A 27,130-nucleotide genomic window follows, 5' to 3' on the forward strand; every position below is an offset into this window, starting at 1 on the left:
GATTCACAGCAACTCTTGGCCAGAGATGAGAGCGCAGTAAAACGGCTCCCAGGTGAGGCACATAAATTCTCCTTTCCCACATCATGCTCCTTGATGCACAACAGTGCCTTTTGGCAGTCACTGACTTGCTTTGAAGTGACCACAGCACCACATTATTGCTGATTTATGCAAGGCACTCTGATCCCTTTCTTGGAGGAAATTCTTCTTGGTGTTGTCACCTAAGGCAGTAGGCAGGCCTCCCTAAGGACCTGCCAACACTTTTTCATCTCTTCAAGCTGACAACACCTCAATAGATTTGCTTCTCTATCTCTTTCTTTTTTTTTCCCTCTCCAAACATCTCCCTTAGTATGATCCTTAGCTTATGGAATAGCCAAAATATTACCTTATTTGTTTTATCATAAAGATATTCATCTGGGCTGTAAAGAGGCTAAAATGGTTTAGAAACTGAATAAAACAAGCAGGCCTAGGAGAAGAGGGGCTGGTAACATTGGGGATTTATGTCTGTTTCATTTTGCCTCTATGGACAACTGTAAATGCCTTGACTAAAATAGCAGAGAAAGGAATCCAAGAGGAACTGCTGCTGCTTATTGGGGAAGTCAAGCAGTCAGATAATTTCAGATAAGTGACATAGGGACAGTGGGAACAGCTGTCAAAAATCAGTCCAGCTCAACTCCTCCAACTGTCCAAACAGCTCCATGGTCATCCAGACTGTTCACAGCATCAGCAACACAGTGCTGGGACACGACAGGCACGTGAGTAAAATTATGTTGCCAGTTAAAAGCTGACATTGAAACATGCTTCACAAGCATTTTGCCCTGTTCCCTGGGCTCTCTTGAGCAAGCATCTGTCCATCACTCAAGCTGACTTCACCGTTTCTTAATCACAGGCAGATGCTGGCAGGAAACTGGAATCAAGATGCTCTGACCAGGGCAATTCTCAGCCTGAGGAAAAGACCTCCAGGCAATGAAAAAATTTTCAGTGGAAAGGACCACTGAAATAAGGCCTTCAGAAGACTGCATTTTTTCTTACTCAGTTCCTCTGTAATACTGAATTCAGCACTTTTTATTGGATCCTGGCAATTGATGGGTGTGACAGACATCCCTGGAATTATATGGACCCATAAAACTATTAAGTATTTGACATACTTGCTTACAGTGGCAACAAGACCTGTATTTGTGAGACTGTACGACACCTGATAATTAGTATTATTCTGTTGTTTACAGTAATAGCTGTATGATCCATCATGAAAAATCCTGGCTTCAATGCACTGCACACAGCCTTAGCAAAGCACTCCCACCTCCAGAAAACACACAACTGAAACTAAAGAAAGTACAACAAATCAGTATAAACAAATAACTATTGGAGAAGAGGGCAAAATTACTAACTGCAAGAGTGGGATTTTGGTATTGTGTTCCTTTGAGACCTTGTGCCTATGGAAATTACTAATAATACTGTCTTTAAGTGAACTCTGCCTCTGAAGTGAGGTGGGCAGTTAGCTGGGAGTAAGTTTCTCTGCCACTAAAGCCCCTGAGAGTGCTCCTGTTGTATCCACATGGCAACATAAAAGCTCAAAGTAAAGAATGAGCTTTGGTCATCATTGCTCATGCAAACAGAAAAGTGTGACAACTCCCTTTTCACAGCTGAACAATCAGGTCTCTTGCAACTCTCCTCTGTGAAACATGTTCAGCTCTCTAGCTAGTAGGCAGCTTATTTTGAACTGGTCCAACTCCTTAGTAAGTTTTCCTAACCCTTTTATGTCTACTCCTATCAAAGAATTCAGAGCTTACACGTATAAGGACCGCAGGATTTTACTTCCTGCAAAGAAGTTCACTGTAGCCATATAGCTTTTATTTCTTAAATTCTTTTCTTGGATATACCTTATCATCTGGTTTAGCCTCAGAAATTACCAAACTTCTTACAGTACTTACCTTAGAGATATGCTCAGAAGAGCATGGTATTGAGCTGAAAGCTTAATGAGCCTCAGAACTGGATTCAAAGAACTTGGCTACGCTCTAAAGACATTTAGAAGGTTTGTACACAGAAGTCATCCGTTTCTGTCCAAGCTACTTCATCACCCAAGCAAATAATGCATGCTTTTAGTTTCATGATGGTTGCTTTATGGTATCCTAGGATAGCAGCTGATAAAAAACACTATTCCCTCAGCAATGCTGAGAAAACCTTGTGTTTACAGGTCTAGTCACCTATGCCTTGCTTCTCACCAGAGAAGATATTCAGGGTGAATAGCCTCAGGTGTTCCTGTGCTATCCTGTGCTGACACCAGCACACAAGAATGTGGATTTGGTATGACCTCCCTCCAGACCCAACAGTCAAACGCAGTATCCCTTCAAACACAGAAAATAGTTATTCCTTACAACCTGGGACCAACCTGGTGGTCATCTCACAACTTCCTCCTCCTTACTTTAGCTTCAGCAGCAGAACATTTTAGCCAGTTTCACTTGGCCTATAAGCATGTTGATACTCTCAGGCCTTTTGCTTTCTAGCTTTACCAACTCATCGAGGATCTGCTCTTGCTGTAACCTGTGTTGTGGTAGGTAGCAATAATTAGTGAGGATAAGCTGTACTGGCTCTGTGGAGACCTGCACTGAACTGAACGGATGTGAGGGATCAACACTTGATGCACAAAACTTTTGGCCTGACACTCCCCCTCCTGTGCACTGCTACTGCTTAGTGAGACTTCAGCATTCATGAAAAGCACAGCCAGAAACCAGCTCAGCTCTTCTCAACTAATGAATAGTGAAAAAGACATACTCAGCTGCCCTGCAGGTTATCCCACAGAAGGATCATTCATGTCTACTCCTTCGTAAGCACAAAATCCCTGCAAGCAAGGCCTTTCATGTGATTCAGTTAGTTGTGCACCCAACTTCAATGAGAATTTACTCTTGCATAATATTAAATAGAGTCAGCTGCAAAAGCAGGCTCTTTCTCACCACCTCTTACCCTGCATTGGTGAGCTTGTGTAAGAGACACTAATCTTGCTTCAGAGCACTAAGTAGGTAAGCTGGTTTTGATCACAGAAAAAAATAGATTAGTGGAAGTGTTAGTGAGCTTAGTAGTACCGTAAATATTAATGTAGAGGTGAACTCCCAGGTAGCAGATCCTTTCCTTGCTAAAAGGCAGAGCAAACAGAAGAGGAGAGCAAGAAAAAATGCATAAAATGAGAACAAAAACTTCAAAATACTAACAGCATCCCACTGGAGAGATCAGAACACTGATTCATACTTTCAGGTCCTGGGATTTCTCTGTTCATTGGTACTTCACAGCACAAAGAGTAAAATGGTTTTACAGGTTTGAGCAGCTGTTCTACCTTTCTGAAGGCAAGGGCCTCGTTAGAAGTAACCAACCAGGCAGGGAAAGAAGGCTGCTTTCAATTTCCAGCACTTCACCTTCAGGCAAGAACTCTGTCTGCAAGTGTGAGGGTGGATTTAAACAGGAACATCTCACCACTCACTGTCTCTCCTCACATTTCTCAGTGCTCTGGAAAGAAACTTCAGAAGTGGAGTAGCTGGTGGAGGTGGCAAGATGCTGGCACTGGGTGACTGCATGGTGGCCTGTGTGTGCAGAGGCCAGGACTGCCCCATGCCAGATACAGCTGCTTCCAGCCAGCTCCAAAGGACACACTGCAGAACAGGGCTGAGCACATCAGCCACAATGGTGATACTGCTAAACACTGTATTTAAGAAAAAGCATGAGAAACAGCAGCAAAAACACTAAGGTCGGTGAAAAAAGAGGAAGAAGAGATGCTTTAGGCATCAGAGCACAGATTCCCCTGCAGTCCATGGAAAGGACCTTACTGGAGCACAGGAATATTTCCCGAAGGAACTACATCTTCCTGGAGAGCCTGTACAGGAGCAGGTTTATCCTGAAAGATTGCAGCCCATGGGAAGGATCCACAGTGGAGAAAGGGAAAAGTGTGAGGAGGCAGGAGTAGAAGAAAGGAGCAGTTATGAACTGACAGCAACCCCAACTCCCCATCTGCCTTGCACCACTTGGGGCAGGCTATAAGGTAGAAAAATTGGAAATGAAGATTCAAAGTTCAGCCTGGAAAATGGGTGGGTGAGGTAAGAGAAAATTATTGGTTTAGTCTTTGCTTTTCACCACCCTACTCTATTTCTAATTTACAATACATTTAATTTTCTCCAATTCAGGGTTTTGGGGTTTTTTTAACCCATGACAGTAGCTAGCAAGTGATCTCCCTGTCTGTATCTCAGTCTGTGAACTCTTCCATCTTCTTTTCTCCCTCTGTCCTCTTGAGGAATGAGGTGAGGGAGCAGCTGGGTGAAGTGTGAAGAGCACCTAGCAGCAGGCCAAGTTAACACCACAGGCTGTTGAATTGATATGTTTAAAAGAAACTTCAAATTCACAACAAGCATTTGCCATAACAATTTCAGATTAGCATCTGCCTAAAATTTGCAGACAAGACTTTTCTATTTATTGTAGAGGTTTTCAGAGAATGATTTTGTACTTCACCACTTCTTCCCCATTTCCAAAATCAAACACAGGCAAAGGCTTCCAACGCTCACTTACTATCTATACATTATCTGCAGAATTACAGAGATTAATCATTTTACATGAAAAAATACAGTATTAAAAATCTTACATCCAAGGACAAAACATAGCAACAAAAGGCAGCCCAAAAAATTAACATCCAGTCTGTCACCATTAAGATGAAACTCCTTCAGGGTGAGTTTTCAATGACAATAATGAAATTGATGTTTATTTTTTGTTTTTCTGTTTTTTTTTTTTATTTTACCCCCCATAAAGGAGACATGCATTAAAAACAGTAATGTCTAAAACAACATTATTTAACACTTAACCATGCACCTGAAGATTTGGCTCTGAGCATCTTCTAAAGCCAGCAGTGAGAGGAACCCAGTTTCACTGAGGCACCAGTCATGGAGTTTCTGAAAGAGTCCTCCGAGCTGAGATCCGCAGACACTTGGGGCAGCCTCCAGACTTGAAGCATGCTTTGTGAAAGCATGTTTTGCACTCTGTTTATACACACAGAGTAGCATTTAGAGGGGAAAAAAATAGAATTAAAAAAATTAATCAACAGCTGTGTTCTTTGAATCATGTTCTATCATGTACATATCAGCACAAAAGTAAACAGAAGCAGTGCAAGGCTGGGACAACCACCACCACTGTAATAATTTACACTGAATGCTGGCAAGATCTGACAAAACAGCTCTCTCATGCCTAGACCCAAAAAATAGGCTCCCTCTGCAAGCATAATCATAGTCAGGCAAGTGCCTGGTTTTGCTCTCTGAATCCACTGATACGAAACAGCTGCCACAGGCTGGTTTTTGAGGATGCAGGCTGCCCATGGCTTCCGAGTGCACATGCAGGTTTTCAAATATGCATGCTTTCAGTGAAGCTAGTTCTCAATGCTTCAAGTAAGTCTAAATGGTTTTATACACCAAAATTCCCCCAAGGAAGAAAGAAAAGCATTCAGTCTGGAACATACCTGGGCACCTTTTACATTTGGCAGTCTGATATGGAAAGAGCAGGTCTGCGCTCTGACAGAATTCACAGATAAACCCCTTCGCTTGACAGAGCTACAAAACAGCAAAAGGATTCAATTTAAATATAAGTAAAAAATTATTTGGGAATGGCAGCAGGGATATTTCCTTACAGTAGCAGCTGCAAAGACATTAAAAGCCCTGTTTTTTCCTTACCTCACAGCCATCTACATGAGAGGTGGAGCTCTTCAGAATATCTTTAAGAAGGGGCAGTAACTGCCCTCGTTTGATTTTCACCAGATCATCCAGTGAGAAGAGATGCAGCTCCTCTGTCAGATGGCTGGGAACCTGTTCAAATTCTTTCAGTACACTGCAAAGAGAAATAAAACCCAAATAAAGTTACAAAAAGTTGTTTTTCAAGTGTCCTTCCAGAACAAGCATCTTTCACTTCTCTAGTCACATGGGGATTATACAAGGCAAGTTCCTGCTATCTACCTCCCCTCCCAGTTTGAAATCACTAATAAAAACTGAAAGGTTTGAGATTCAGAATAAACCATCTGCTTTAAACATGCATTCCTCAGCTTTGGAGTTGCCATACACAGTTATCCCAGCAATCCTTAAATAATGTGTAAAGGGCTCTCTCCTGCCTCAGGAACAGTAGGCAAAATCCCAAACAGTATCTAATAAAATAAGCCAGGTTTATTTATTTGCTTTGCAAAGAGGACTTTGAGGGGTTTTATCCGGCAGACACTAGGTCACTACTGGGTGGCACTATGCTTGTGCTGATAAGGTGAACACTGAAAATAGAGCTATTGGTCTTTATCACTACTGCTTACTAGTACTTTCTTTTTAATATTTTTATAAAATAAACTGAATTCAGCATTATGACAGATTTCTGGAAGAAATCTTTAAATGCTCAAGGAACACACTTGTTAATTTAAAAAAGCCAACATATTTTTAATGACAGATATTCTCAGAGAGTTAAGTATCTTTGACATTTTAAGGAGCAAGAACCTAGGAAAAACAGAACAGGAAAAAATACACACCTAACTAAAATGACTCAACATTTAAAACCAAACTATATCACAACAAACAGCTACCACATAAAACTTGTACTTCACTCAACATCTGCAGTGCAATAGAAGGCAGTTTTTTTATTAGAGTTCCCTAATGATCATATCAACTTATTTAAAACTGCACCCAAATGTCTCTAGAGAAGAAGGCTCTATAAGCACATAATATACATTTTATTAAGCTATTTTTCATGTATAATCACAGTCCATACCTTTCAGCAAACCTGCAGGTTTTCAAAAGCTTTTTTAAATGAAAGAGCTGTTCTTGCGCCTCCTAAAAGATGGAGGAGATAAACAAAGCCATTTTTAAATCAAAAGCTTTTATATATTCCTAAGTTTATAAGTTCCTAAGTTTTATTCCTTAGGAATATATAAAAGCAATTTTAAATCAAAATTGCTTTTATATATTCCTAAGTGAGGAACACCACTTTTGAGTCTGCAACCCTTGCAAGTACGCCAAACCACACCTAAAAAAAAGGGACTTTACACCTAGCATAGTATTAAACAAATGGATTTTCTAATGCACAAAAGCCAAAGGCAAGCAAAGGTTATTTTTATTCCCTGACAAGCAAGTCCAAAAATGGCTGCAGGTCTTGATGCATGCTAGACCCACACCTGTGTAAGAACAGGTAAGCCAGGTAAACTCCTCAGCCAAGACATGCCTACTTGCAGTCTTCAGCAGAACACTCTTCCTGAAGCTGTAGGAGGTACAGCTCTTACATAAGCAAAGGATGTTTCCCCGAATGGCTCACAAAATTAAGGAGTCGTTCCAAAATTACAGAACTTTTCAACAGCCAAAAGCCAGAAAGATGTAAATATTTACTGCTGAAGACCAACTCCCTTATATTCACTAAAACTGGAAACCACTAAGGAAACACCTCCCAAAGAAAACAGGGCTAAGGAGACTTCTGGCATAGGTTGGAAACACCTCTCTTTGCTCCCTTCACCTGAAGGAAAAGGCGGCAATTCCCAGAAGTGGTGATGGGATAAGTCAGAAAAAAACAACCCTTCTCCTTACTACATGCACACGGAGGACAACCTGCCCTAAGGATTTCTTCCTGAAAGTCTGAGACACAGAAATTCCTAATAAAAAAATCCACACTTACCCGGACCCTGTCCATTTCTTTACTTTTCGTGTAGAGGGTTTTGTTAATAGACGACACATTGAAAATAGGTTGCTGCCATATGCTGTCCAGTAGGTGTTTGGAGAAGTTGCAGACATAGTATTTTTTGAAATCCCACTTGGAAAGTATTCGTGCAGGAATAGAAGACTGGGCATAGCTGTGGCAGCAGTCACAGAAGTACTTCCCCAGGTAGTCACAATAGCGGAGTCTCCTGATATATTCTGCAGGCAGACAGCAATAAAATTCTGAGGATTTTAAAAACTTATGGGACATAACTCTTGTCTGTATGCCTAGTCTGTCTAAATAACTCAGATCTAGTGGAATGCAGAGAAAGGGATTTTTTGTTTGTTTTATTCTTTTCAGTAGAGGGTTTTATTATTGTGGCGAACACATGTACAAGGCTTGTACTTGGCATTAGAACAGAAAGTTTTCCTCATTTCCATATTTGTTCAACTGATTATAATTATCAACATAACATCTTAGAAAAACCCTGTTGCTTTAACCACAAAATAAACACTATGTAAAATACACAACAAAAATACTTCCACCAATTTTGGAGTCATGTTGGTACAATACTTTTTCACATCAAGAGACTTGTGGGGTTTTTCCCAGCTATTACAGCATCTCCTATTTGCTCAACTTAATATGCCATCATAGATTGTTGATACTTAATGCTGCTCTTGTGAGCTGACCCAGAGCAAGACTTAAAAGCCACTTCAAAGATTTCTTAGGTAAAGTCTGTTTGTCGGCTTTGTAAATCATTGTGCTTTCAAGCAGTTCTCACAAAGAATCAGGAATTAAACAAAAAAAACAAGAAAAGTTTTGTCATCAAGATCTAAAGAAACAAAAACTTTTTAAAAGACACTCCGAAAGAACAAAACCACAGATTCCATAAGCTTGCCTACAGCCCCCAGAAAGAGACTTTTGGCAATGTCTAAATTGGCACAGGGAAAGAATTATTAAAAAAAAAACAACTGGACTATGCAAAACCAGCACTCTCCAGCCAGGAAGCTTGACTTTTTCTTTATATAGTGTCTTTTTTTTTTTTCTGTTTTATGACTGTTATGAATTTTTGTGGTTTATGAGAAGGACATCTATCAAGTATTGTATTCTGTATTGTATGAAAAATTCCAGACACCGGAAAGATCCCACTGTCTGTTTTACTACTGCAGGCACATCCAACAATGAGACTTTCCTTCTAGCTCAGATAATTTAAAAATTGTGGTACATCTGTGTTGGTGAGGATTATAGTACTGATTACAGTACTGATTGCAGTACAAGGACTGCACTTATCAGGGGTTTCTTGCAGTTTTGGTAATACTTACTGCTTTCTATTGGGGTTCCACAGCCAACACATGTAAAGTTTTGAGCAGCCACCACTGCATCTCTCCTGTATACAGAGGCAAATAGTTAGACTATTCAGCACCCAAAAGACAGTTTTAATTAACATTCTTCCAAAGTGCAAAAGAGCTAACACTGGCACCAGGGACAACCTCCACCTCAGGAGCTGACTCCTACCCTTCACATGAAGACACTCCATAACACTTGTTGAAAGAAGTAAATTATTTTCCATTTATTAATGTGGCATCAGTATCATAGGGTTTGGAGAGGGGAAATCCACATTTGCAACTGAAAAAGCAACTGTACCTGCAGCAACACAGGGAACAGCCAGTTTGCTTACTGTCTGCACTTCACAGCATTGATGCAGGGTGAGACAGCCATCTCCTTATACATGACCTGCTGCCTTCCCCCCACTTTCTGAAAACCAGCTATCCATAAAATACTAGCAGGACAGCAGGGAAAGGCAAGAATATTCTCCAGGTAGTGTCACAAAATGAAATTTTCAGGAGCTAAGTACACTGCCACTGTAACACCAAAGAGTGCATGCATTATCACATGGAAAACTGTACATGCTGTGTTAATCAGGACGTGCCAAGAGAGGGAAAAAGGCCATCTGTTTTCCAGTGAGGCTGGTGACAGACACTGCAGAAGGCTGTGCCATGCACCAGCTCTAGAGCTGTTCACAGATCATCTGCACAAGCACTAGGTCTGTTACTCACCCAAGCTCCTTCCATCAGCTTTCCCCGTGCTATACTAAATGACAATGCCCAGATTCCTCAAAACTTACTTGACTGAAGGATGAATATTAAATATAATCTGTGATCTTGGTGGGGACCAGCCAGAAGATCCTCTCAACTTGGATATGATCTTTATTTCTTCAGCCAGATTCAAACTGGACTCAAGTTCTCTTGGAATCTCTTCTTTCAGCACAGACTATTGGGAAAGACAAGCTCATGAAGACAACCAGCCCATCAACTGGACATATGTTAAATGCTATAGGAGATGTTTATCTCCCGTTATACTCCAGTATTTTAAAGTTCAGTTTTCATCTGCATGTAGTCCCACCTAAAACTCCCTCACATCAGTCCCAGAAGAAAGCACATCCTGATTGTTCACAACTACATGTTTTAAGTGTGCTGAATTTTGCTGGAGAGAGAAGACATTTTCTAAAAATTTAGATAAAATGAACTAATAAACTGTAAGCACTCATGTGTATTTGTTTTCTTTTTTTTTTTAACGTAGCTTCCTCCTTTTCCTAGCAGCAAAGCAGCTGCAGTGAGACCATGATTATTTGGGGAACTGAATAAAGAGCTCGTTGTTTTCAGATCAGACTCACTCTCTGCTTAGATGAGCTCAGGCAACCAGACAGCTGAACTGCAGAGTCTGTCTGCAACCAGTATTTTCTGAAAGCTCTGCACAACTCCTGGGCTGTTGCTTCAGCGGAATTGCAGCCTGGTTCAAAAGATGAACTGAAAGGTAAGGAATACTGTCAGTGAAAAATAGCAGCATGTCATCAGTATCTCCACTGCCTTTTCTGTGCCTGGGAAAAGTTTTCTCCCATTCCTTCATTCCTACCCTGTTTCTTTGATACACCCAGGCCCTCGAAGAGCTACAGACACCACCCTCCAGCAAGACTAGGGGACCAGAGAAACACTGCTAAGCCAAGCTCCAGAGACATTTGCTGTCAAGCAGCATTCCTTCCTCTTCCTTGAGAGGGCCCAATTTACCCCTCCCACAACTTTCCCTGCCCCAGCCTGAAGAACCACCAGAAAGCTGTTCCAGCAGAAAAGGCAGAGCCATAGGGCTATTGTAGTAAAGACACACACCTGTTATCAGGGGCAACAGACAGATTTTCAAGGTCTTCAAGTTCTGCAGTAAAGGAGAAAATTTTATCAAACCATTTAAGAAACAAAGCGTCTCTTACTCAGCACTATTTTAAAAATACTTTCTGTGTTACCACAGTGTAATTTTCAAATAGATTCATCTTTCCAACACCCTTCCTGGATGTGGGAAATAACCTCAGCCCTGGTTGCAAAACAGGCATATGAGAGTCTTATCTCCTCTGCATATCTCTGACATGATGAAGAATATTCCCTAATACCCTTGCATCCTATCATCACCATCAGCCAGCCTTCAGGAGCTGAAATGGTAAGGAAAGAAATACCTGCTAATCAAGGTCCAGACAGAAGTCATTCAATAGCACAGAGCCAAGAGAGACCACATTAGTTTTTTTGGACACTAACAGATGTTTGGAGACACCAGTCACAAACACACCAGTTAATGCTATAAACATGTTAGTAACAGGTGAGATTAATGCAACTAAAGGACACCACTTCATTTTGTCTACATAGACGCAATATGCTTATGCCAACAAGGTGTTCACATTGGTAGTGTTGGTTTTGACCATGCTTATCGCTCTCAAGACAAATGTTTCCCCATTTATACATCTCAAAGTAACTCTTGCTGCTAGGAATGCAGTTCTTTTGGGAGCTTGTTCTTCATTTGTAGATCAGGGAAAGATGACAGGAAAAAATAAGTCTCTAAGACCAAAGAGAACAATAAAAATCCATTTGTTATCAGGAAAAGATAAAACAAAGGTTAAAAGTTGCACAGGCCACTTTTCAGGGTTTCTATTTCTGTATGTGTAAAAATCAGAAGCAAACCGAATGAAACTCTGGATGTCCTAAAGAGAAGCAAAGCCCATGTAAGAGAACAGAGATACTGTGCTCTAGTCCTGAAGCAGAGGGAAAGGCTGCCTACAACTGGGTAAATCTGTTTCATTAGGAAATTATCATGTCCTAAATTCTCTCAAACAGTGCTGCTACAGCTGACTGAGGTTGTGCCAGTTTCACACTTTCTTCATGCATGTTCCTTTGGTTTAATCCTTAGACATAATTTTAGTCCGTCTGTGGGATTTGCATGGCAAGATTTTGGTAGCAGGAGGGGCTATGGCAGTGGCTTCTGTGAGAAGCTGCCAGAAGCTTCTCCCAAATCTGAGAGCCAATGCCAGACAGCTCCAGAATGGACACACCACGGGCCAAGGCTGAGCCCATAGCCATGGTGGTAGTGCCTGTGGGATAACAGAGTCAAAATGGGAGGGGAAAAAACCCTGCACAGTTGCAGCTGGAGAGAAGTGTGAGAATATGTGTGAGGAACAGCCTTGCAGACACCAAGGTCAGTGGAGAAGGAGAGGCAGGAGGTGCTCCAGGAGCCAGAGCTCTGGAGCTCCAGGGATTCCCCTGCAGCTCCTCATGCAGACCTTGGTGAGGAGGCTGTGCCCCTGCAGCCCATGGGAATTAATGGGGGAGCAGAGATCCCCCTGCAGCCTGTGGAAGAGCCCAGGCTGGGGCTAGAAGATGCTGAAGGAGGCTGTGACCTAGAGGAAAGAAGCCCATGCTGCAGCAGGCTCCTGACAGAATGTGTGGGAAGCCCTAAGAGGTAGAGAAATCAGAAGTGAAGTTGAGCTCAGGAAGAAGGGAGAAGTGAGGGGAAGGTGCTTTAAAACTTGATTTAATTTCTCATTACCCTACTCTGATTTGATTGGCAATAAATTAATTTCCCCAAACTGACTGTTTTGTCTGTGACAGTTTTTGGTGAGTGATGTCTCCCTGTCCTTATCCAACCCAAAAGCCTTTTGTTCTGATTACTCTCCCTTTCCAATGGAGAAAGGAAGTGACAGAGTGGTTTGGTGATCACTTGGTGTCCAGCCAGAGTCAGCTCACCACGCTCTCAAACCAGGAAAGATATTCTTCCCTAGAAATGAAATCCTGCAGCAGTCTGATATTTCTGCATGTGTTCTAATAAGGACCTACACATACATAATTGTTTCCATTTTCTCATGTTATTTCTCCTACAATAACATCTACTAAATAGAGAGAATTCCCAAACAATGGAATAGATTCAACTGAACAATATATCTGTTTCTGCAGTTATAATTTTAAAGTCTTACCAATAATTACATATTCATCCTCTGAGTCACTGTGGCAATGAAATCTGGTAACCTCATGTGATGGTAGATGCACTGGGGAGCTGAGAGGCAGCAAAGCACAGCCTGCCCAAGACAAGGATAAGATCAGTTAAACTTTTCCAGCATTTATAAGTAGCCACAATTATGTTTACATTTTTCATCACTTGCCAAAACTTTAGCACACAGACTGCATTGATAGAGCAATTTTATTTGTTTTCATACATACACAGAGCAGGCCAGTTCTTGGGAGTCTGTCATACAGTACGTCCCTCAGCTTCTCAGCCAGAATCTTGTCGAGATAAACCAAAACCTTTTATATTGCCAGTGGTCTCTCCCCTTTTCATAGGAGAGAGACCAATATAGGTCTGTCCCCTTTTCTTGTCCAAGAACACCATTCATTTTTCCACAGAATTTATGTCATTTAGACTTACAACATTTAGACTTTATGTCACTTTAGACTCATGATTCATCACTAAGATCTGTACTACTCAAGAGACTAAAATCTACTTAAAAATGCATGTGCTGACTCAAGCACAATAATGCCAGGAGTATTTATTATCTTGCCTTAAACTATATGTGAATGAACACTCTGGGGAGTCTCACTCAAACCAATTGCACATTGGTTGCATTCCTCATCTGCCTACTGCAGAAGCAAACACAGAAGGAAAGACACAAATTCTTGCACAGCAACAAACAGCAAAGGCTTTCAAACAAGGCTACATTCTAAATTAAGTAACTTGCCTTCATAACCACTGTCTGAAGAGGTAACAGAAGAATCAGACTTCTTCACTCCAGGGTAAGAAGATAACTCTGAGTCAGTGTGATAGCTGCCATCTGATCCACTTGTTTCCTCCACACCCCAGGACTCTGCTTGTTGTTGGCTGAGGATATTACATTTCATTTTTTCTAGTGATGCTATAATCATGTCTGCGACAAAGAAGTGTGCGTTCTCCTGGACACGAGATTGGAACACTCATTAGTACACAGCACAGCTGATATTTAGTTAAGATGAAGTGAAATGTATCATTTTCCTCTCATACTTTTTCAACTCTATAAATAAAAATGTAAACCTGTCTGACCTTTTATTTAAACTCAAAAACACCACCCCAAGGGCAATTCAAGAATATGCAAAAGGCAACTGCCTAGATAATTGTCTCGCCCTTGATTATAACATCCAATCTAGTTTATCTTAGCCATGTATTAGATAAAAATAAACTTGATTACATGACTAACTGGTGTATATGTATGCATTTCAGAGATGAAGTCTTCTAGTTACACTGCATTATTTAGTATGCAAGTGTGCATCCAAGTAACCTATTTAACATTATTTAATTTCAAGTCAATGTGTATAAGCAGTTTTGCACACATGCTAGCTGGACAGGGCCAGAAGGTATGCAAGTGTGCATCCAAGTAACCTATTTAACATTATTTAATTTCAAGTCAATGTGTATAAGCAGTTTTGCACACATGCTAGCTGGACAGGGCCAGAAGTGGCAAGTTTTGAATGGAGTGTAGATCTTTGGGTGGTGGAAAGTACAGGAGCTAGTAAAATGTTTTCATGTGTTAGGAGTTAGGGCAGTGAGGTGGGGAATATGCAGCGAGATAGCTTACACGGCCAACTCAACCCCACGTAGAAAGTCTGCGATAAGAGTGAGTGAGAACCTGGCTCCCCTGGGCTTCCCACTGCCTTAAATAAAAGCCAGCTGTTCCAAAACTTCACTGTAACATTTCCAAATCAGACAACACTTCCTTGTGATGTCTCTTGCCATCTTGCCTGCCCTGGTCACCCATTCTCCAGGAAAAGGGACCACTGAGACAGACACACACACCTGGGGCCCTTTCCTAAATAACTGCTGTATCCCTTGCTTTCTGAGGTGTAACAGAGCATCCCACCAGCCCCACCTGAGCTACTGCTGATGGCCTGGGCACAAGTCCCACATCAGTCTCAGTTCAAAAGTGGCTACATCATGGAGAGATAGTTGTACTCAGGGTGGTAACCCAGAGACATCCAGAATACTCTCAAACTTATGTTTGCCATGTGCAAACATAAACTTACATCTAAAAAGCTATGGCAGTACCCAAGGCTAGAGACTCTTGAGTGCAGGATAATTAAACCTTTAAAAAAGTGGCTTATGCTCAGAATTGTACCACTTGACATCAGTATTCAAGATATCCCCTCAACTTGTATAGGAACCATGAAGAAAGAATCGGTGTTTAGGAATAACTAAATCTTAAGGAGCACAACAGACAGCACAGCTTTCTTACCGCTCACAGACAAATACATGTAGACAAGATTAATCTCAGCATGAGAGTGCACCCAAGTCCCTGTGGGTGTTTGGAGAGACTTATCTTTTTCCTACCACTAATTAATATGACTTGCTTGGTGCACAGTTTCCCCAGAGACAACTTTCAGTGAACTTCAGGAGCCCAGGAGTTTGCTATCCTTCCATTAGTAAAGAAATAATTTAAAAGTCTTTTTCCTTTTGGGAGTTATCTCCTACTTTGAAGATAGAAGAAGTCTCAAGTTAGTGGCAGAACACAGCCTATCAGCATGCCCTGCTGATAAAAGCAATTATGAGTGTATCTGAGAGAGCTGCATTGCAAAAACATGAAACAGAACACACAGACTCCTGTACTCAGCATGACTATCAGCTTTCAGCTCTGCCTACTGATAGCTCCCTCACCCTGCAAAGCAGACCCAACTCAGCTGTGACACACCATCTCTCATCTCTTCTCATTTCTGTCCTCTCCCACTAACATCAGTGGAAAGTCCCTTTAAGATAATCTGACCCATTTCCTTCCGGGCACACAACTACAACTGCAGGACCTACTGACACCACATGTACCTTAACTTTCAGTCCTAAAGTTGAAAGAGATTATTTCACAAGCTAAAAGTTTAGTGGGTTTTTGTTTGGTTGGATTTTTTTGTTCTTTGGGTTTATTTTAAAGGCAGCCTTGCTCATAATGGACTGAGCTCTTGCTATCTTTTAACTTGTAATCACATCAGCCCCCAATCTCTGCACAGTAGTAGTAGCTGATAAGATCTTTATTCACTCAACACTCAGATTGTGGTTTCTAATCCAGATACCAGCTCACTGGTCTCCGGGTGTCTGAAAACAAATTACTTTTGTTTTAGGTCCCACAATAAAGATGGAGCAACATTGTCTCCTTTCTGAAACACCTTTCATAAAAAGCAACACAAAAAGCTAGTTCAAGTTCACTGAGTTTTGGTGTGTGATTCATTGAGTGGGTTTTGTTGTTTGAAATGCACCTTATGGATGTTGAGAGCTTCAAACCGAAGGCAGAACTTGCTCCTCTGGTAAAACCAGCGCTGTGCACAAAGATGTTGATTACCTCTGGGGCCCAGGACATGGGACCACATGCACACAGTCCAGCAAAAAAATCCCCTTTTCTAGGCACATTTTTAAAGCTCTTTTATATTAAATCCTACTCATTACAATCCATTAACCCCTCTTTTTCCACTGCTGGAAAGATTAACATTTAGCACACAGAGTTATGTGTGACAGCTTTAGCTCTATTTACAGGCTTGAGTGGACTGCCTATCTGGCAACACACCTAGGACTGTTTGAGGCCCTTGTGAGAAACTGCTTGAATTGCTGCAGCTTTTAGAGTTATTGTGCTTGGTAATCATACTGTAATTCTTTCACAACAAATCTCACATGCTTATCATCAGCACACACAAAAAAACCCCATCCTCTCCCCATCTTTTGATAGTAAAAGCATGAGGTAAATCTCATACATATGCATGCATGCAGCTGCAACAACTTCTATGTAACATATTCTAATATAACATTAAAGTAACTAATGTTAAAGTTTGCTTTCAAGGAATGTGTGGGGAAATGATGGAATGAAAAGCAGAAGCATACATTGCTCCTGTATATATTTCCATTATTTAAAAATAATTAAAATATTTAATTAATGGGTCAAGAGTAGAAGACAAATTATGAAATAGGCATTTTATGTCTGTAGATTCACCCATAGAGGGCAAGAAGAGGGAAAATAGAGTATTTGTAAAGATTAGTACATCTATCAGGAAGTTCTTTTATTGAGAAACACCTCTCGTCATTTGGTTTTGCCACAATAAAAGGTAAAAACCATGATGATGATAGTGTTTGATGTCCTCACCTTTTCCACATCCTCTGGAAGCATGCAGACATCCTGCAGTGAACGATTCAAGGGTAGAGCACTTATATTCAAAGGAGAAGTAGAACCTGAGGGTATAACAAGAACTTTTATTAGTTACTTCTTTCTCTGCTGCTCCCACGACACATGCTGGGACTTCCAGAAAGCAAAGCAAGGGTTTTTCCCCAAAACTGAACACCATTGGGGCTGGAGGCTGTGGTAGAAGCTAAGGAGGAGAAAAATGTGAGAAACATGCTGGCATTTGACCTATTCTGGCAACCTGAAGCATGAACATCAACTATGAGAGACACACAGTTTAAATGCTGCGCTGTGACAGCAGCACTGCACTCCCACACCAGTTCTCTCCAAGCCACAGCCTGAGCTGATGGGGACAACCACAAACAGAACCTGAGGCTAGATTTGCAGCGATGCTCTGGAGTTGGTGACACAGCCAGCTAACACTGCACTCTGCTCCTTCACAGTTGCTGGAAGAAACACAAACCCCACTGCTGTCTGGGCATGCAGAGAGATGCACCAGCCTTAAAAGATTCCCCATATCAGTGCTGGCATTGTGTTTGGAAACATTAAGTTTGGAAAACATTTTGCCATTATGTTTCCATACCCCGAGGCAATTTCCCTCCTGCTTCCAAATGCAACCCATACTGAATGGTACTACGTCCAACTGTGGCATTAGCCACAATATTCCTTCCTTCCCAGAATTGCAGTTTTTTTCTCCTGGTAGTCTCTGATGAGTATGTGAAATAAATTTTATCTCTTTTTCCCCAATAAGAACTTTTCACTGTACAGCAGAGCACACGTCAGGTTCTTACTGGGGCTTACTACCCCTTCTTGGACCTTGAACTCACAGTTTCTGTTTCACCTTCATGATGTTCACAGGATAAAACAGACCATATGTGGTGGAAAAGGGCCATCACACAGACACCATTTAAAGCCTTTGCAAATAGCACAGCTTAATGAATGGCTTTTTATTTTTTAAAAAACACCCTTCCTAAATTGGTTTAAAAGTCACAGGCTAGAGCTCCCACAAAATATGATCATAATTTATGTAAAACTTTTCTCCAACTGAGGGACACTGACTCTCAGGCCTAGTTTGGATTATTCATGTTCCTGTACTTAGAGAAACCATGTTACGCTGCCCTGAGCATTGATGACATCAGGTTGTAAAGTCAACACTGTGCTCGAGCAGAGCGACACAGATGGAGAGTTTTTTGCACAGAATTATTAATACCTCCATTGTGGATACCATGAAGGAAAAACAGAAAGGCTGACAATGTGACTTTTCAAAACACATTTAACGGCCTAATTAAGTTATTTTCATACCTACCTGATGATTCATCTTACTAAGTAAGCTCTATAGCTTGATAATAGATTACATTCTCACCAGATAATTTGTTAGGATAACAAAGATTACTCTCTAAAAATAATAAGCAGAAATAAAGAAATGGGAAAATTATTCCTTTCTCTTTAAAACATAAGATCCAATTCATCTTAAATATAATTTTGAAATCTTATGGGAGCTCTGTCCTTTGCTTACTTCTTGCATCCCACTTGCATCTTTAAGTAAAGAGAACAAAAAAAGCACAGGGAAGGAGCCCAGCACATCAAGCAATGGGATGCAACTCTGGGTCTGATGCAGAAAAGTTATCTGGTTGCCCTTCTGCTCCTGAGCACTGTTGCCTGGGGCTGGGGAAAGAGCCCTAAGAGCCACAGAAGGAAGTGACTTTGATGTACATAGAGGTTAAAAGCAAGAACAAGCTTGTCAACTCAGTGACACACCAGCCACAATAAAGCCCCCAGAAAACACTAAACTCAGTCACAAACTCTTCACTAACAGTGACAGAGCTTTTTCAAAAGGTTGAATAAGGGCCATTCTCTGGTAGCCTCAAACATACAAACACAGACTAGTAGGAATTTCAGGGGAACAGCAGAAAAACCCACCAAAAATTATATTCCACTGAAAAAGAAACCTTTCTAATTTAAGTGATATTACATAGTTTTCTTGTATCTTGTGAATCCCTCAGCAATTCTCCTGTGAGAAACCATCATCTCTAAGACAGCAAGTCAGGAAATCCTATTGTGTAATTCCTGTACTCAAATTAGGCATTATATTTCTTCTTTTTCATTTTGCTATTCACTTTTCACATCCTCATAGTAATGGACAGTGCAGGAGAGAATGAGACCTCATTACCCAAGCTACCCAGTAGTGAGTTAAAAGCAACAAAGAATGAAGAAATGCAGAAGTTTTCACTTTGCCCAGAAAAGGTCCAAGTCTAAGGCAGACAGAACATACCACATCACGAAGTGTCTATCAGGATCCTGCCTCCTATGAGGAGTATCTTTTAGTAAAATCAAGGATGCTCTTCAGTCACCTGGCTGCCACATTCCTTGCTCCCTTTGTTTTGGAGAGCCAGCAGCACTACTACCCCAACAGAAGCTTGTGACACATCCGACTCGTGCCAGAAGGTCGAGTCACGCACGATGTATTTGTTCTCCTACACGTGCCTCGCAGTCCCCACTGACCCCGAGAGCCTGGGCTGTGCTTTCTAGAGCCAGCTCCCCAAACACGTGTGACTGGCCTCAGCCAGCCCCAACCGCTGGGTGCGGTTTCCTTCTCCCTGCTGGGCACTTCTCAAAGGCACGGAGCCAGTGCAACACCCAGCAGAAGGAAACAGCCATAATCGTCACATACTAACTGATGACAACAGCCTGTCCCAGATGACAGAGGGGTTACTAAGAGCACACAGTCCTGCAATAGCATGTGCCTGTTTGAGACCTTGCTGCCAACTTAGACCTTGGAGGAGTTCTGGGTGAATAGCTAGAAAGGATCAGAAACTGGAAGTGGAGGTCAGTGGAGTGTCACTGTTAGGACTACTACTGACCAAAGGGAGAAGAAAAAACCCAAATCGAAACAAACCAACAAACCTAGACATTGTATTATTCTTTTATAATACAAAGGCAGGATGAACACTCCCTGCTCTTTGCCTTTATTCCAGTAGAAAAATCAGGCTTCAGCTGCAATATTTTTCTGAAGCTCATAATCTATCATCATGAAATCATAGAGGGGTTTGGATTGGAATGGAAGTTGAATATCCCCTTGTTCCAAACCCCTTGCCATAGGCAGGGACACCTTCCACTACACCAGGTTGCTCAAAGATCACTCACTAGACCAGGTTGGCCCGGACTCCATCCAACCTGGCCTTGAACACTTAAAGGCATGGGATATCCACAACTTCTCTGAGCAACCTGTGCCAGTGCCTCAGCACCCTCATAGTAAAACATTTCTTCCTAATATCTGGTCACTCTTCCTATGTTTTTGTAAGACCCCCCCTTCTAAGTACTGGAGGGCTGCTACAAGGTCTCCCTGGAGCCTTCTCCAAGCTGAACAACCCAAGCTCTGTCTTCATAGGAGAGGTGCTCCATCCATCTCAACATCTTTGTGGCCCTAAGTTAAGTCCTTAGATGCCACTAACATCCTTTACAAACAAACTGCAAATGCTTCATCTCACTGTACCAAAGGCTGCTCCTGTCACTATTAGGTGTTAAACAGGAGGGGACTGTTCCGCTGCCTCAGCTAAAGGGCAGGGACCCCAGCCTTCAGCCCAGGAAGGCTGGCCCACTTCATGGAGGCACACACAGCCCCAAGGCCAGGCCAGCTGCTCCCCCAGCCATCTCAGGGACACGTGCTGAACTTTCCCACTGAACAGCTCCTCACCTACAGGCCTACACTGCCCAGAACCCCCTGACACTTGAGGGAAAGAAGGCACCCAGCTCAAAGGGCACTCTCTGCTAGCAGCCCTCAGCCAGTCCTCTTCACAGACAACACACGGGATTATCCATATGGCTGGAATCTGGTGAAAGGTATAAAGAACTCATTTTACATCAGATGGGGGTTTGTGTCTCCAGAACCTCAGGGGCACTTGCAAAGGAAACAGGAAAAACAGTCCCGCTCCAGAACAAGCCAATTTAGTCGTAAGAAATTGGACGATAATGCCCTGCCTCCAAAACCCCAGAATCCAAGGACGTCCTCTCCTCCAGCTGCTGCCAAACACAACACAATCCCACACACACCAATGAATCACTACCCAATGCCCAGATCCATGCTATCTGCTGTTGGGAAAAGGGTAACAGTGAAGACAAGATAAAGCTGGTAGAAAGCTCATCCAATGGATGTTCTGCATTTCTCACAGCTCAGCAACTTCTACATTTTATCTACAGTTGTATATTACTAAAGCATTTCTGCATCCTGAGAGATGCCTACGGCAAAAGCGTGAGCATCTCCCATTTTACCAACCACCCCTCAGGGTTCTCCTTGGTTTTTAAGCTCTTTCTCTCCTCTCTCCTACTTTGAATGACAGCATCTGTCTTATTTGCAATCCCCATAAATAATACTTGCTTCAATTACAGCTCTTTCCAGAGATCTTACAACAAAAATGCAGCTGCAAAGTTACCTGTTGGATTGACTGGCTCTGACTGGGAAAGGCCACTGGGAGAATCGCTGTCCCGGTTGCCAAGAGGCGCAGGCTCCACGGCATGAGGGTATTTCACTAGATCTGCTTTACCAACAGTTAAATCTGAAAGCAACCTTGTGAAAGCCAAGTCTCTTTCAGGGGAGGCACAAGATTCTTTTCCAGAATGCACAACAGCGGATGTGACGGTGCCTCCTGTTAACGTCACCTGGGTAAAGCAGTCACGCTTCAGAGGGGACACGCTTGAAAGAGTGAAACCATTCAAGGAGGAAGCAGCAGGATCTCCATCAGTATAATGGGGACAAGGGAAAGTATCCAGCGAAGAAGGTTTGGGGGAATCACAGTCTGAGTTGTTCCAACATGCCCGGGGCCTGGTAAACCGAATGTCTGTTTGTGTACTGGCAGCGCTGTGATGTGCAGAATCACTGTCGCTGTCATCATGGCTGTCCCCGGTGCTGCTTTCTTCCCACTGCTCCACATCACTGTCCGGATGCTCAGCTACCTGCATTGTGCTCTGCTCCAACACCAAAGAGGGCTTCAAACCAGATGCATTTAAAACAGACATCAGAATGTCTTTGATAGCTTCAGCACTGCCTGGGTACGATCCAAAACTTCCAGCATGTCCAATCACTGCTGGTCTTGAAGATTCATCTGCTCAGAAATTAGAATAAAACAAGGGGTTAGGTAGGAAACAATACTAAGAAAAGATTAATATACAACATGAATAAAATGCATAGTATTTTTTACAAAGGTGAGAAGACAGGACAGCTGAATTCACTCACCACTTGCTGCTGCCTCTTCCTGCAAAAAACCTCTTGCTTTCTGCACTCAGGAAGCAATTCTGTCATTGATAAAGGCTAAGTAATAAATCAACAGTAAAGTATTCTGCTGCTATCCAAACACAATTAGCTAAGACTTTAATGGTGACTGATTGTCACTGTGCTCAAAAACATCACTATTCTACAAAACAGGAAAACAAAACTATTACTGGTACAGGTACTGATCCTATTGCCAATAGAAGGGAAGATTACATTATAGTAAGTCACATGGAAGATCAATAGAGCAGAAAGAGTAACAAAAAATACACTCAGTAATACAAGGTCAACCTGCTTGTGTGTTTCAGTTCAGTCAGACTGGAAATGGCTAAAGTAAACTTCAGTCCCATTACTCATGGGGTGGCAACACTTGGCCAAAACCATAACAAACTTAGCCCTGTCACACCAAGATCATTAGAATGCCTCTGAAAGAATGAAAAGCACTGCCAAGATTCTATGTAATCTACTGCAAAACTTAGTTTGAAAGAAAATGGAAAAACTGCTTTTAGTGGCAGATATAGCAACATTAGCAGGACACAGAAGCATGCACCACAACCAGTAGCTTTTGAAGAATAAACTGAAGTTCTATACCTTGAACAAAACAAACAAAAAACCCAAAAACAAACAAACAAAAAAGCCTCAGAAGAACTGCCATAATCCAAGTAATTGACAGATTAGACACAAAGTCTATGTTCAAGAAGAAACCATTGACTACATCAACACAATGAAGTTAATAACTATCTCCTTTGGAGAAGGTAAGTCAGCTGTAAAATTCTAAGAATAGATACAATCAAGAAGAATCACTTCCAGGACAAAGAACTCCTAGTTAGGACCACAAGGATTGTTAAACACTGCTGGTAAAAAAGCAGGAACTCTTGCAGACTCCAGACTTTGCCCAGAGGTTGCTCTCCTTGGACATATCTCATTGGAAAACAGTAAACTTCTCCCTAAGTCTCTCACCTGGAAGCCTGCATGCACGCGAACAACATGATAAGAAAGTTTACTAATGAAGGGATCAAATTCTAAACAAAAAAACCTATGTATTCTGGAGCAGCAAGTCCATAAAAAGATGAGTGCTCATCAAGAAAAAGCTGAAAAAAACCGAGAACATCATATATAACTGAAACTGCAAGAGCTGCTAGCAAAACTAACCTAGTAAAGACAGATCAAAATCAGCCAGAGTATGTCAGTAATAGGGATCAGTCACCTGCCACTTACCAGGACAAAGCTCTTGCAGAAATAGAACAAAACTGCACATTTTACTGGCTGCACTTGCAAACAAACATCTTGCCAATGTAGCCAGCCATGGCAATATAAGGACAGGAATGGGAAAATTAAAACTAGCTGACTTTCAAACAAATACATTTCAAACTTTTCAGGGAAAGAAAGACACTCTGGTAACTACTGACATTTCAATTAGGAATACCTAAATTTGGGCTGCAAACATCATCTTCTCTGTGTAAAACATGTAGTGTTATAATCGAAAAATCATAAAATTTTATGGGCTGAAAGGGGCCTGAAAGATCATCTAGTTCCAACCCCCTGCTGTAGGTGGGGACACCTCCCAGTAGACCAGATTGCTCAGAGTCCCATCCAACTTCGCCTTGAGCACTTAAAGGGAGGGGGCATCCACAGCTTTTCTGGGCAACCTGATCCACCCTCACACACAAATGCCAGCATTAACTAAAACAGCCAAACTACCATTAAAAGGCAAAAACCACCCATACTTGCAAATTGTATAATGTATTTTGATGTTGTACCACCCTCAAAGCCAACAAGCAAGGAACCCTCTTCAAACAAACTAGACTTGTGTAGCACACACAAACAGCAATGGCTTTTGCTAGCACTACAAGCACCAGCAAAACTCCTGAGGGAGGCAATTTGGGACAAACTGGCATTACCTGAGAGAACAGAGATTTGAGGTGTCGGAGCCAGGCAGCTAATCCTCACAGAGGGATTTGAAGAACACGCTGAGTCGGTGAACGCCACCTTTAGGCTTTCGTGGTTTAACTATAACGAGAACAGAGAGGCAGACAATTTGGTTATAAGATAACAGCACTCTGCTAATGATACCCTCAGTCTCACAGCCATCCCAGCAGGAAGAACACTGTTCTGAAGCCTGCTGACAGTCACCTAACTACTGCCTACATTTCTGGCTGCCTGGAAATCTCCCCAGAAGCATGCACTGTCTGGAGAGCACTCACATCTCAGGTCTGCATCTCTCATTTCACTCCAGAAGGCAGGTGACCAAAAGAAACTCTCCACAGCAGGAGGATTAAGCATGTGCATAAGGCACAAATGAGACAAAATGCTGAATAGGATGCCTGTGTATCTACCAAAACAACAGCAGTGGAGTGGAAAAGAATTCAAGGACCACCAATCTGTATCTGGAAGTACTGGCCTTTTTAGATGTATACAAATTATAAGCTAAATCTATGAGGATCCAACTCCACAAATATCTGACCCATATGCTGCTTTATCTCCCAGCTCTAACAACTGGGAGCAAGTGTGGTCATGTCACCTAAATTGATAGAACACAGTACATGTGGTTCGTGTCAGTAACATGACTGACTCAGCATAATGCAAGAGGTGACACAGATAGATAGTACTCGACCTGGCATAGGAGCCTGCCAGTATAAGCTGACCAAAATTTTGAATGCATTTGAACTGCCTGAGCAGGTTTATACCAGACCAGCACTTCACTTTTTGCAGTCAGGATGCTTCCAATTCAGTATTTCTACCCTCAAAGATGGATTTACAATACTGTCAAAACACTGTAAACTGAACCAGGGAAACAATTTAGTGCAGATACTCAGGGGCTAATTTCAACAGGAGACTCTGATACACTCAGGACAGCAAAGCAACAGGTATCCTCCCTAAGCTCATAAATTCCTTGCGAGGACCTAAAATTTGTCCCCCACCTCCCTGCTACCTGAAGTATGTGATGGACCTGCAGAGCACATCACAGAAACCAGGGAAATGAAAGGGATGCCCTGCTCCGACGACATGCACATCGTTGAAAGGCACTTAACCAAGGTGTTGTGCCTTCCCCACAGATCAGTGAGAATGTCTGCACACTGAAGCACGACCAGGACTCCTCTCACCCTCCCCTGAACTCTGTGATCCCATAAAAAGAGAAGGGAGTTAAAGGTGCACTGTCCTCGGCCACCCCGGGCTGTTGACCTCTACACTTCCTACGTGGAACAGTGAGGTGACTCAGAGTACAGCTCTTGTCCAGATACCCCTGAGACTCACGGAAAGCAGAAGAAATTAAAACCCACAGAGAATTTCCCTTTTAACTGAAGAATAATATTTCAAACCAAAAATAGTATGTTTAATTTAAAATATTTAGCGTTTGATTATGCCAGTACTTAGAAAAATACTCTTTTCAGTATCTGCTAGTGTTTTCTATTCCCCGACCCCGTATTTCTTTAGAGAAACTGGCATGTAGGCAGGCTTTACACACATAAATATCATATGGTCAAAATTGTTTTCAATACAATTAACAAACTCTCAGCAATTAACAGATTCTACCCCTTAGGATGCAAGCATCAAAACTGCCCAGCAAGATAAATACAACTACTTCATCAGTAAGCATAGCTGTTAAGGGTGCTGAGTTTTAAGACTTTTATCTTTGTTTTTAAACAATGCTCCCATCTCTCAGCTCTTATCAGAACGGTGTGAGAATTCAGGTACAATTTCCATTTACTCTCCAGATGCTACGATTTCAACTAAATCACAGGGAAAAAAAAAAGCCACATAACTGTCCCCTCCAATAACCGCAAATAAAAAAAAAGCGATAAAAGAGCAGTGATAAGGAAATACAACAACAACAGAAGCACATGGAAAGCACAACCACTGCCATAACAAGAAAAAAAGAAACCAAGACAATTTGACGTCTTCCTACTATAAAAGAAGTCTGCCCTTTCCTTCCTCACCTCAATATTGGGACTGTGTTTCCCAAGTTAACTCTACCAGCATTTAAAAATAACTTACGACGTCCACGGAAACTAAAAGCTGGTTTTTGAACCAAAACCCTCCGAGGTAAGAGCACACTGAGCCACCATTCGGAGGTCTCCCTTGTCTCACCTTCTCAGAGCAGGGGTGTTTGAAGACTTCAGTTCTGCTGAAGCTGGCGAGCGCTACTGCATGGAGAGACATGATGGGAAAGCTTTCATTTTTCGGTGTTGTTAAGTACCTGGAAGCAATAGACAGAAAATTACAGTCACCACTACGTTATTCGTGCTTCTCCATCTGTTTTGCAGACTCTACAGTTAATATTCTGAACTATTTTCCGTCCCGACTTGGCACGCTTAGAGAAGCTCACCGAAAATCAGAGCTCAGCAACAATGGAAATGTGCTTTAAAAAAATGCCTAACTCAGGGACGGGGGATCGTTTGTTTGCCTGTTCGCTTTTTAAGCAACACAACAGAAACGTCTTCCACATGCATAAGAGGAAGACTACTGATAGGTGGTCCTTCACAGTTTGCTGTAAAAGGAGGAAGAGAGGGAGCGGAGTGGGCAGCAGCCAGCTCCGTGCAGAGGAGTTCCCCCCACGCCGGGCGCCGGGCAGGGGCAGGGGCGATGGCAAACGCCAGCGATGCCCCCGGCACGCCGCGCAGTCACGGCTCTGCTGCTATCACGGCTCGGCAAGCGCTGAACGCGGAGGGAGACCCCAGCACCTCCCGCCACCCCAGCGGGCA

At 42.2% G+C, this 27,130-nt stretch overlaps 1 protein-coding gene across 1 annotated transcript; it reads right to left on the reverse strand.

Moving 5' to 3' along the window:
* Window positions 1–4,427: 4,427 nt before the first annotated feature.
* Window positions 4,428–26,991, reverse strand: RUBCNL (rubicon like autophagy enhancer). The gene is made up of 16 exons (XM_005420767.2): window positions 26,755–26,991; window positions 26,517–26,625; window positions 24,329–24,437; window positions 21,595–22,263; window positions 17,129–17,214; window positions 13,724–13,934; window positions 12,965–13,066; window positions 10,842–10,884; window positions 10,352–10,484; window positions 9,803–9,948; window positions 9,000–9,064; window positions 7,657–7,895; window positions 6,763–6,824; window positions 5,694–5,847; window positions 5,483–5,573; window positions 4,428–5,009 (listed from the first exon to the last, which is right to left on the reverse strand). The coding sequence occupies exons 2-16, from the start codon at window positions 26,586–26,588 to the stop codon at window positions 4,912–4,914; spliced, it is 2,280 nt and encodes a 759-aa protein (XP_005420824.1). The 5' UTR covers window positions 26,589–26,625; window positions 26,755–26,991; the 3' UTR covers window positions 4,428–4,911.
* Window positions 26,992–27,130: the final 139 nt, after the last annotated feature.

Source organism: Geospiza fortis, unplaced genomic scaffold (genome assembly GCF_000277835.1).
Source record: "Geospiza fortis unplaced genomic scaffold, GeoFor_1.0 scaffold194, whole genome shotgun sequence".
In the NCBI taxonomy this organism is placed as follows: Eukaryota; Metazoa; Chordata; class Aves; order Passeriformes; family Thraupidae; genus Geospiza; species Geospiza fortis.